Genomic DNA, 12,291 nt, shown 5'->3' with positions numbered 1-12,291 from the left:
AAAATGGGAAATGACTGCCTAGGAAGGAGTACTGCGGAAAGGGATCTGGGGGTCATAGTGGATCACAAGCTAAACGTGAGTCAACAGTGTAACACTGTTGCAAAAAAAGTGAACATCATTCTGGGATGTATTTGTAGGAGTGTTGTAAGCAAGACACGAGAAGTAATTCTTCTGCTCTAATTAGGCCTCAACTGGTGTATTGTGTCCAGTTCTGCAAGCCACATTTCAGGAAAGATGTTGACAAATTGGAGAAAGTCCAGAGAAGAGCAACAAAAATGATTAAAGGTCTAGAAAACATGACCTATGAGGGAAGGTTTAAAAAATTGGGTTTGTTTAGTCTGGAAAAGAGAAGACTGAGAGGGGACATGATAACAGTTTTCAAGTACATAAAAGGTTGTTACAAGGAGGAGGGAGAAAAGTTGTTCTTCTTAACCTCTGAGGACATGACAAGAAGAAATGGGCTTAAATTGCAGCAAGGGTGGTTTAGGTTGGACATTAGGAAAAACTTCCTAACTGTCAGAGTGGTTTATCACTGGAATAAATTGCCTAGGGAGGTTGTGGAATCTCCATCATTGGGGATTTTTAAGAGCAAGTTGGACAAACACCTGTCAGGGACGGTCTAGATAATATTTAGTCCTGCCTTGAGTGCAGGGGACTGGACTAGATGACCTCTCGAGGTCCCTTCCAGTCCTATGATTCTATGATTCATGCAGACTGTGGCAGCCCACATCAGCAATGGGTATGGCTGCTGTGAGCAGTTGGGGCTGGCAGGAAATAAAGATTATTGTTATCCACTGGAAAATAGGCAGGATGTAATTAGAATAGATACATAGATGATAAGTATTACAAAACTGTAATTTAGCCATGAAAATGAAATTAACAACATACAAAAAAGCACCGTGGAACTTTAATGACCACATGTGATCTCAGTTCTGTGGATCATCCAACAATCAGTACCTTCAACCGTGTGGTATTGGGGACTGTAGCTTTAAGGGCTGAGCTTCCCAGACAGAGAGTCTAGGCAGGACGCTATGAAGCTATTGTTACGCTCAGCCAGTTGGAACCACACACAGAAAAAAGCAGTGAGTAATCCCTGAATACCACAAACAGCACAGTACCCATAACACCAAGCTACTGCTTTCATATGTAGCTATCATGATTATGGGAGCATTAAATATGCATGGATCAGTTTCCCAAACTGTGGTCTACAGACAGCTGACTAGACACGTGGTGCTGGCTCCTCCTTCTTGTTTCTAAATTATATTTTTTTTAAAGCTAAAAAGGATTGGATTTCAAAGATGCCTAAGGGAGTTGGACTCCAGCTCCCAGTGGATTTGCCTAACTCCCTTTGACTCCTTTGCAAATTATAGCCTAAATTATTTCCTAGCAGTGCTTTTCCAGATAAGCATTTGCTGCAGTTGTCATAGGGGAATTATATGATTGTGAATGGGAATGGAGATGGTGCATGCAGTCATGAATGGGAGGCAAGGTGATCTGCATTGCCATGAATGAGGAGAGGTAACCAAGAGACAATCAGTCTATTAAGATTTGACCTGCGCTTTGAATGGGCTTGGAAGGATTCGATTTTTATTGGTAAATGTCAATCAAGGTCAATTTCACCATACAAACACAAACTGAAGGAAAAAATATGTCCATCAATAGTAATCGAAATGTACAGATACACACAGTAAGAAAAATACTGCATGAGAAATTATTAGAGTTTGATTTAAGGCTCTTTACTTTGCATATTGCGACAGATGATGTTGACAGTTTGTGTCTTCATGGTGATCAACCCGTAACTTTTTGAATCTCAGTGTGTACTGTCATGGAATAACTAATGTCTGGTCTGCCCCAGTTTCTGACCCTCCTCAATAATTTCCCACAACAGGGAAAATTTAAATCAATTAAAAAAAATTAAAATGCTTAAAATAAGCATTGATATTATCTGTTGAAATGATAAAAGAATAAAAATCAAATTCTGCCAAACCTGATGTGAACAAGGTAGGGCTTCCCGGGCACAACTCACACATACTCCGTGTGGCCCACTGGCCCCCTGCAATAGTGCCTGAGCCACAGACAGAGGTTGATGAGCCTGATACACCCCTGACTAATAGAAGCGATTCTTTTAGCTCATGCAGGAGAGCCTCATGCTTTAAGATCCAGAAGTCCCAGAATCAGTCCCTGCTGCTGACAACTACAGAGGGGCATCATGTTCCAGACATGGTGTGCATTAGGCATAGGCAGACTGCTGACTCCCAGCGAAGGATCTCCCCATCTAATTGCTCACACAAACATCTAGGTTTTCCTTGAAGGTCTCTTATTGATGTGCTGACAGCTTACAAGAGCTGACACCATCACTGGCTGAGGTTAAATGGCTGCAGGCTGCATATGCAAAGACTCACTGTGTTATCACAGGGACAAAAAATTCTGGTTAGAGACAGTTCTGCTCCTCCATTAAATATTTTCTCTCCCCGCATCCTCCTCCTTTTTATTAATTACTGGGGATATTTGTATACAAATAAGTTAGCTGGGCCTGATACATCTCTCAGGTAAACCTCTATCTCCATTGAAGACAATTGTGTAAACCTGGGACAAATGAGATCAAAATCAGGCTGTTTGTTCTGAAGGGACCCTTGATTCCTGGTGTACATTTCCTAGGTGATGTCATGATGCTGTTTAAGACATTGCCTATCTAGAGGGCTATAATGGCCGCTAGTGAATATGTAGCTAGATGTTTACAGCTTAATTTCTAAGACTTCTGGCAGAAGAAAACGCTAAATAAAGGCATTTTTCTTTGTTTGTGGGGTTGCTTTTTCTTAATTATTCCCTTTTGGCAGGAATGTTGTTAGATGGCATACATTAATGGACAACAATAAGCAACTTAACCAACGTTATAGAGATTTAGTTACAGCTGATTGCTCCTTCATTCCTCTGCGTAATTCATATGCTGTACATGAGGTTGGGTGGGCTGGGACTCCTAAGTAACTTAACAGCATCTGGCTCTGTGTGTTTGACACTGAATTTATAATTCAATGGTTAAATTGGAACAGCAACACTTGTGGATTGTAGTTATGCTCTCAGGACGAGATCCTCTAGTCCAGGTGAGCTGTGCACAGAGCGGAACCCAAACGTATGAGAGAAGATAACCCTAAGCCACCTTTCTATCTTAGGTACTTGTAGAGCCCCCATTACTGTGGATCTGAGTGTCTCACAGTTTTTAGTGTACACACCTATGAAGTACTATTTTCCCTATGTTACTGATGGGGAACTGAGGCACAGGCTCAGACTGCACTGCAGATATGCCAGCATGTGTTTTCCAGCGTGAGCAGACATTCCCACACTAACGCTGATCGACCTTGAACTGTAGCTACAGCAGCCTTGAATAAGATCCCATCGGAAATGCTGGCTCCATACTCAGGTGGCTAGCTTCTCTCACTACTTGTGCCACTGTGGCTACACTTCTACCTTTAGCACACTGGTTTGATCAGACCCGGCACGGGTATGTCTACACACATGGAAATTAAATTACCCCTTCCAGTGGTGGCCTAGTGTTATGCTGCCTGGTATGGGACACAGCAAAGAGCGCCAAGCTCAGGCCAGACTGCCAAAATATAGGGCACGTACCCTAAACTGGTGGTACATGCTCTCCTAAGATTTCATCAAGCCAGTAACAAAAGTGAGCTCTTGTATCACTGCACTACTTCACAGAGAGCACACAACAGACCCCTAGGCACTCCAACCCCTGGTTACCACCCAGACAGCTGGACTTAGTGATGAAAGGTTATTAAAATCAAAATTCACCACACGTTAGGTTCTTCCAATCCCAAAGTCAACACGTACTTTGAGAATCTCACCAAATACCACAATGCAGCCAATCTTAAGTAAACCAACTAAACATTTATTTAAAAAAAAAGAAAAGGAAAGCCTTATTAAATGATTAAAGGAATCATATACATTACAATTGATTTCAGAGTCTGTAGGTCAGGATAATAGCAGTGATGGTCATTCTGCTTGCTTGCAATAAGTCTCTCTGGATCACCCAAAAAGATTGAGGGTCATCAGTCCTTTGTTGAAAGCTTCCCTCTTGTTGGAAAATCATAATCCAGAGAAATGGAGCAGGATTGAAGGCAAAGAATGATGTCACAGTCTGCAATTTATACCCCTTAGTCCAGGTGCATGGAAAGTTACTGGCACAAACATGGAGTCCTGGGTCACATGTGTCTTGCTGAGTCATGAGGCATTCATTGCCTACCTGCTGCCTGAAGCAACCCCAGGAGGGGGTCCCTGGAAGAGCTGATTGCCCTTAAAGTGCCATCAACGCATGGCTGGCCAGTCTAGATGTAAATCTGCCTTGTGGGTGTTACCCAGAAACACAACAGGTTTGAGATACAAACACATAGCAAATATTTATAACTTCAGCGACAATGCTGATATGTGGATTTAAACAAGATAATAATACTTAGCAGACTATAACTTTTCTATTGATACCTTACAAGACATATTCTGTACAAGATTTATCACAATTGTGCAACAGTTGTGTTACATTAGTGTAACCATGGTCACCTTTCTTTTATACAGTGTCACCCCCAGCCAGAGCCTACGTAACTTTGAACAAGATCACAAGGAAAGTGGAGGGGGGGGTGTAGGGAAGTGAACCCAAGTCTCCTAAATCAGCGCCCTAACTTCTGAACCATCCTTCTTTTTTCCCCCTTTACTACTCCCTCGTTTGTAGAGCTGGTTTGGCCCTTGGTGACCTTAGAACAGCTTGAAGGTTATCAGCTGAAGGTTGTTTGATGGCCTGTGTGAAAGGAGTTGGTGTTCTCAGTCCATATCACAAGTAGTGTGCAAGAAAGAATAGTTCAGAACTACGATATAGGAACAGAGCCTACACCAGTTTTTTACTCATGATGAGACTTGACACAAACCCAGATCACTGAGTCCCTCACTCTCACGAGCACTACATTTACTCACAAGTGTTTTAAAGGAAAAGCAGCCTTGTTGTAGGGAACATCTGCTTCAACTCTCTCATGCACATCGCTCCTTTGCAAATCAGTTTTCCCTATTATCTACCTACCTAAAATGACCCCTTACACCCTTTTAAAAATATGTATATACTTGGATTAAGAAAAATAGCATGAAAAGGCCAAACATGAAAAGTAATTGAAGGCATTATCATCGCATACAGGGATAAATGTGTTTGCTGGTCACAGTCTGACCTACATTTGCCCCTGAAAACACTTCAAACAAAACAGTTTAAAAGCTAATTGGAAGGTATATTGGCAGCTGTGCCTGTTTCTTAGAAAACCTGGGTCCTTGGCTCTGCCACTGGCTCACCGTGAGATCATGGATGAGTTACTTACCCTGCCTGTGTAAAATGTAATTTCTAGTACCTACCTTTCGTTCCAGGAGTACTGTGAGGCTAAATTCATTAAGGTTTGTAAAGCGCTATGAGATTCTCAGTGGAAGGAGAACAAAGTAGTGTTATCTAACAAGATGTCTCATATGTTAATTGAATGTGACCTGACACATGGTAAAGCAGTTATATATAATAACACTATTGTAGCATTTTTCATACCAAAGTATCCCACAATGCTTTCCAATTATATACATGTATTTACATATAACCGAGCACTGCACAGTATGTTGGTGATAAGGAAAAGGGGAATTTTTGACCAAAGACATTAGAGCAAACCCCATCTCTAGCCAAAAGTGCCATGGTATATTCGATGCCCGCACAGGGTAGATGTAACCCACACACCTTCTGGGTGTGGTGTTCTGGCCCAGCTAGTGGCACCAAGACCACTTAAAGAGAGAGAGAAAATAAGTCTGCTCTACAGCCTTAGCTAACAGCCAGTTGGCTTTTAGCTCATGCTATAGAGGCTCATGCACTAAGCTCCAGAGGTGTTCGGTTCTGTCCGCCGGTGACTGGGGTCTGTCGGCGTTACAAGTGGGGGCTCGTCCAGGATTTCAACTGGGAAGACTCTCAAGCTCAGGATGCGCTGCCTCAGCTAGGGGAAGTATGTAACCCACACATCTCCTGGGTGTGGTGTTCTCTCCCATCTAGTGGCACCAAGACCACTTAAAGAGAGAGAGAAAATGAGTCCACTCTACAGCCTTAGTTAACTGCCAGTTGGCTTTTGGCTCATGCACTAAGCTCCAGAGGTCCCCGGTCTGTCAGCGTTACATAGACAAAATATTATATGTTCAGATTTCATTGGTGCTCAGGAAATCTAGCTCAACGTGTAAAAGGAAGACTTGAACCTGTGGTTTCTGAAAAGCTTAGGTGTTGCAAACCTGAAACCTAGACTTTCCACCATTTAGACGAATGAATGACAAGGAAATTGGGTGGGAAAACAAAATTATATGTTGAATAGCGGTGCCTAAGTCACTGCTCCTGGCGGTACCATTTTTTAAATGATTATTTTTCTTGTTTTTCACTTGCTTGAGAATTACAGACAAGGAGCCCCTACCGGCACCTTCACTGCACTGTGGTGTGTAACACAGACTGTTTCAGAGTGAAAGAGTAGGAATGATCACTTTAAAACAGGCAATTTTTGCCAAGCATGTGCAGTTCAATGCAAGGCACTTATGGAAATGGCTCAAAGACTCTGAAAGGAACTGAGGTCTCAGTTGTCATTAGACTGACGAATGACAGACTTCCATTTGCACATAACAAGCAGAGTATATATATCGAAAGGGCGTACAGCTAGGCCAGCTTTTTCAACCCTCAAGTTAGATTCCTGTGACATGCTTTTGGGGTTACCTGAGGAGTCAGGTGAATTACTACCCCCTGCATACAGCGGGAGGGTGCCCTGTCTGTGTTCCACTAGGGAAAACTCTTCCCAGCCGCTGGCTACTGGCAACACAAGCTCCCAGCTCCACAAGCCCCACTCTTTTCCTATGTAAGCTAGCAATTGACACAACCCACTTTTTTACACTCAAGTGCCCAATCCCCTGTCTTCTGGACACCCACAATGTACACTGATCCTCTGCCTCTGAGGAACCAGTGCACCCCACCTGCTGGTTTATTTAACAGAGCTTGAGATAAAGATTCAAATAAAAGGTTTTGAAAACATAAGATTACAGGTAAATGAAAAACATAAAACACAATCTATAGCCTGTACTTATTAACAAGGTACTTTCCTGTCTAATAAGGTATTTCTCACCCAACGATTAGTTCTTCCAGTGCTTGTCCCGCCCATAAAGCTGGGATCCACTGTTCATGAGCCGAGTGCATGCACGCACACACATACACCCTGACACAGAGCCTCCTCTTGTAATGGATAACCACTTGGGCCAATCTTCTGCTCTTATGCAATCCTAGGCTATTGTCTCTTAGCGCCCCACCACCACCACCTTTGAAAACTCTCTTGGGCTTCCTTTGTCTTTGTGAATCGCCACCCTGCATCTACTCCAGACAGTAAACACAGGTCGTCTCTGTGATAGCACATGAATTAAACCTCAGTCTACAAAGTCCCAGAGGACAACCTTAACCACAAGACTAGCCATCCTTCTTGTTACAAATATCCTTACTCTAAATTTCTCAAAAGTCCACTGCACCTGAAATCTCTCAGGCGTGTTCTCTGGTCAGAAGACAACTTGGGGTCAAAATCTGAAGTGACTTGGTTATACCATTTTTTATTTAGATTTAATAGGTATGATTTGCTTTAGGAAAATTCTTCTAACATTTTTATTGGGCCATATTCCAAGACTGGCTATACTAGAAACTTTAAATTTGGTTTATTCAAGATTACTAGCACACAGTGGAAACAGATCTACCCCCTTTCAGTCACATGAGACCCACTGCAACTGACCAGCAAGACATAGCTGTGATGGGTTCGGTCACAGAGACCCCCTTGGGACTGTCACCTGACATGCTGAAATTACCTCTGAGCCCATTTTCCCTGCCAGCTTGGGACTCCAGAACCCTGCCTTGTTGAGCCAGACACGCTAGCCTGCTGCAACACAGACCCAGGTCTGGTCCACATCCCCAAAGCTGCAGGCTTTAACCAAAAGCTGCTCAGCAGATCACCTATCTCCAGCACCCAGACACCCAGCTCCCAATGGGATCCAAACCCCAAATAAATCTGTTTTACTCTGTATAAAGCTTATACAGGGGAAACTCATAAATTGTCTCCCCTCTATAACACTGATAGAGGTATGCACAGCTGTTTGCTCCCCCAGGTATTAATCACTTACTCTGGGGTTCATTAATAAACAAACGTGATTTTATTGAGTATAAAAAGTAGGACTTAAGTGGTTTCAAGTAATAACAGACAGAACAAAGTAAGTCACCAAGAAAAATAAAACAAAAACACGCAAGTCTAAGCCTAATACATTAAGAAACTGATTACAAGTAAAATCTCACCCTCAGAGATGTTCCAATAAGCTTCTTTCACAGACTAGACTCCTTCCTAGTCTGGGCCCAATCCTTTCCCTGGTACAGTCCTTGTTAGTTCCAGCAATCATCTTAGGTGGAAACTAGGGGTTTTCTCATGACTGGAAGCCTCCTTTGTTCTGTTCCACCCCCTTTTATAGCTTTGGCACAAGGCCGGAATCTTTTGTCATTCTGGGTCCCCACCCCTCCTTCTAAATGGAAAAGTACCAGATTTAAGATGGATTTCAGTATCATGTGATGTGGTCACATGTCCTGTGAGACCCCAGCCTCCATTCTTCCTGGGCTGCCCTACACGTACACAGGAAGGCTTGCAGGTAAATCAACCATTACAACCAATTGTCCTAGTCAATGGGAGCCATCAAGATTCTAAGCCACCATTAATGGCCCACACTTTGCATAATTACAATACGACCTCAGAGTTATATTTCATATTTCTAGCTTCAGATACAAGAATGATATATGTATACAAATAGGATGAACACACTCCGTAGATTATAAGCGTTGTAATGATACCTTATAAGAGACCTTTTGCATAAAGCATATTCCAGTTACATTATATTCACATTCAAAGCATATTTTCATAAAGCATATGGTGTGTAACATCACAGTGGAAACAAGGAAGAACATATCTTTCCTCTTCTCCTTCCAGATACAGCCCAAGAACAACACTGTCTCATAGCTACCCGTATGATTGGATAGATTGATAGAAACACATTTACGTGTAATAACTGCCCACTAGCAAGGGAAATGGCAGTGTGTAAAAAAGCGGTACATTGCACAACATAAATCTCCTAGCAAGTGCAATTAGGGATTACTATCATTATTTACTATTTATATAGCACTGTAGGAGAACATGGCACTGTATAGTTGGAGAGCCATGCTAAACAAATAACAGGTCACCACCCTGGGGGGAGCACTGGCTAGAACAGTACAGAACAAAGAGCACAATACAGTAAAGAAAGGGAGGGGGTGGGAGGGGGTCACAGCAAACTGGAGCGTGTCACCGAACAGGAGGGGCTTGAGGAGTTTCTTTGGAGGAGGAGGCTTTGTATAAATTCATTTGAAGGCTGCTCCGAGCATAATGGGATATTCAGTCACATGCCTAATTAGGCCCTTGAAAAACCGAATCACACTGTGCCGGGACAGGACACTCCAGTCCCACCAGTATAAATGCCAGGATTGGATATGCTCCAACCAAACAGTGGTCCTAGTGGCACTGGGTCGAATTCTCTGCTGGTGTATATGGGCACAGCTATACTGAAGCCAATGGAGCCAGCCCTTTTGCAGCAGCAGTGAATACAATCCATTATGCCTTCAGAAGGACTTGGGGCGAGTGAATGGGGCAGCAGGACTTCAGGATCCCTCCAGTGCATTGATGCCACCAGAAATAGGAACAGGAGTGGACCTGTAGCCTCTGCTAGATACCCCATTTACTCCAGGGCAACTCACACTAGAACAGCCATTGTTTGGCGCTTCATAGGTATGTTTGGTTCAAATTCGTAATTACCACCCATTAAAATGTGTCTTTTCCCTATTCCCTCCAGGTTGCAAATTTGCTGAGGCTATTCCAGATCCCCCAGATCAGCTATGCTTCCACCAGTGCCAAGCTGAGTGACAAGTCCCGCTATGATTATTTCGCAAGGACGGTCCCCCCCGACTTCTATCAAGCAAAAGCAATGGCTGAGATCTTACGGTTCTTCAACTGGACCTACGTGTCAACGGTTGCTTCAGAAGGAGACTATGGAGAGACAGGGATCGAAGCCTTTGAACAGGAGGCTCGCCTCCGGAACATCTGCATTGCCACCTCAGAGAAGGTTGGCAGGTCCAACATCAGGAAGTCCTATGACAGCGTGATCAGAGAGCTGCTCCAGAAACCCAACGCAAGGGTGGTCGTGCTCTTCATGCGAAGCGATGACTCTCGGGAGCTCATTGCTGCCGCTAACCGATTCAACGTTTCCTTTACGTGGGTCGCCAGTGATGGGTGGGGGGCCCAGGAGAGCGTTGTCAAGGGCAACGAGCATGTAGCTTATGGAGCAATAACCCTGGAACTTGCTTCCCACCCAGTTAAAGAGTTTGACAGGTACTTCCAAAGCCTCAATCCTTATAATAATCATCGCAATCCCTGGTTCAGGGACTTTTGGGAGCAAAAATTCCAGTGCAGTCTCCAGAACAGAAAGCCGCACAGAAAAGCTTGTGACAAACACTTAAATATCAACAGTTCCAATTACGAGCAGGAATCCAAGATCATGTTTGTGGTGAATGCTGTGTACGCGATGGCCCACGCCTTGCACAAAATGCAACGGACACTGTGCCCCAACACCACCAAACTGTGTGATGCCATGAAACTTCTGGATGGCAAGAAACTGTATAAAGATTACCTACTGAAAGTTAACTTCACAGGTAAAAGAAAGCTTTTGTTTGTGGCATGCAGTGTGTGATGTTTGCTAATGTGATTGGAAAAGTTAAATACCTTTATTATTCTTATATTATTTATCACTTATATGATAGGGATCAGGGCCCCTTTGTGGTAGGTGCTAGAGTAAAGAGACACTCTTTACATTAGTCCCCGATGCAGTAAGATACTTACATACAGACATAACACTGAGCATGTGAGAAGTCCTATTGACTATGCACGTTGTTAAGGACCTCACTGAAGCCGGGCTCTACAGATCTTGCCATTTAAATTGCTTACAAAATGCAAAAAGCTGGGTGAAACTAACATATGGAGGTGGCAGAAGGTGGATAATGTGATAATGATGTTTTCATGGGGACAAGCTGTGCTCACAATGTAGCTCACTACCTGCCTCACCATTGTCACTGGCACTGTTTAGTCTTTTATTAACGTATCACCATAACAAGACAAAGTAGTTCCATACGGCAAACAAATAGAAAGTACAATTTTATAATTCCTTGGTTTTATATGTCTATCACCCTCCCTAGGCACATATATCACATTCACATTTGTATGAATTATTGAAGTGAGTTGCTTGGATGACCTGTTTGATGCAAAGGGAACACCCTGCTGTAATTTGCCTGAGAGAAACCGAGTTTTTCAAAAGAGTACGGCAGAAGCCAGCATTTCTCATTGAGAATGAGATGTGTTCTCAATGAGGGTAGCTGGGAGATGAGCACTTTCAAAAATCTGTTCCTAGAAATGTTCATACAATGGATTGGGCCATCCACTAGATAGTTGCATGTGTTAGTTCATCCCCTCCTGAACACATCAGTACATACCATGCACACAAGCACATAGATAATATATGCACAGAATCCCGATGCATTGTGATTACATTTTATTTATTTATTATTTTATGTGTAGCAGGAAATAACATGGTGGTTATATCTTTTTAGGTTTTAAATCTAATGGAAAGGGAGAAATACAAATCTTCCCCCTTTTAACGTGAGCAGAATGTTTTCTATTTATTTTGTTAATTAAGCCAGATTTTGAATCCCTTACTCCCAATAATGTGCAGTTACTCATCTAACTAGCTCCACTATCCAGTCAGATGACTCAGATAAGTAACAGCTCACCAGTGAGAATGCAGAATTCATAATCTTTAGATTATTAGCAAGCATTTATGTTAAACTCTAGTTACTTTTATGAAATTAAATTCACATACTACTAATAGAGTCTAACATCACAGACTAATAAACTGCTACCCAATCAAATTCAAGATCACAAATTAAAGTGAGATGGGAAACAGTTTTCCCATCCTGCAAACATTTTTGAGATTTTGAAAAATTTTCACATCCTGAATTGGGACAAAAAGTTGAAATCTTAGACATTTTCGCTAACTGAAAATAAAAAAAATTGGTTCAGGCTAATCAAAAAAAATTATTTTGATTTTTTTATACTATAAATTAAATTTTTAAACAAAACATTTCATTTTGAA

General features: G+C 42.4%; 1 protein-coding gene across 2 annotated transcripts in view; it reads left to right on the top strand.

The window, feature by feature from the left end:
* GRM3 (glutamate metabotropic receptor 3) overlaps positions 1–12,291 on the top strand; it is a 57,193-nt gene that overhangs the window by 6,784 nt on the left and 38,118 nt on the right. For both annotated transcript variants that reach the window (XM_065401925.1, XM_065401933.1), the window contains exon 2: positions 9,943–10,798. In XM_065401925.1, coding sequence (XP_065257997.1) covers positions 9,943–10,798 — 856 coding nt within the window. The remainder of the gene's footprint in view (positions 1–9,942; positions 10,799–12,291) is intronic.

Source organism: Emys orbicularis, chromosome 1, assembly GCF_028017835.1.
Source record: "Emys orbicularis isolate rEmyOrb1 chromosome 1, rEmyOrb1.hap1, whole genome shotgun sequence".
In the NCBI taxonomy this organism is placed as follows: domain Eukaryota; kingdom Metazoa; phylum Chordata; order Testudines; family Emydidae; genus Emys; species Emys orbicularis.
This window is presented reverse-complemented; position numbering and strand designations above follow the sequence as displayed.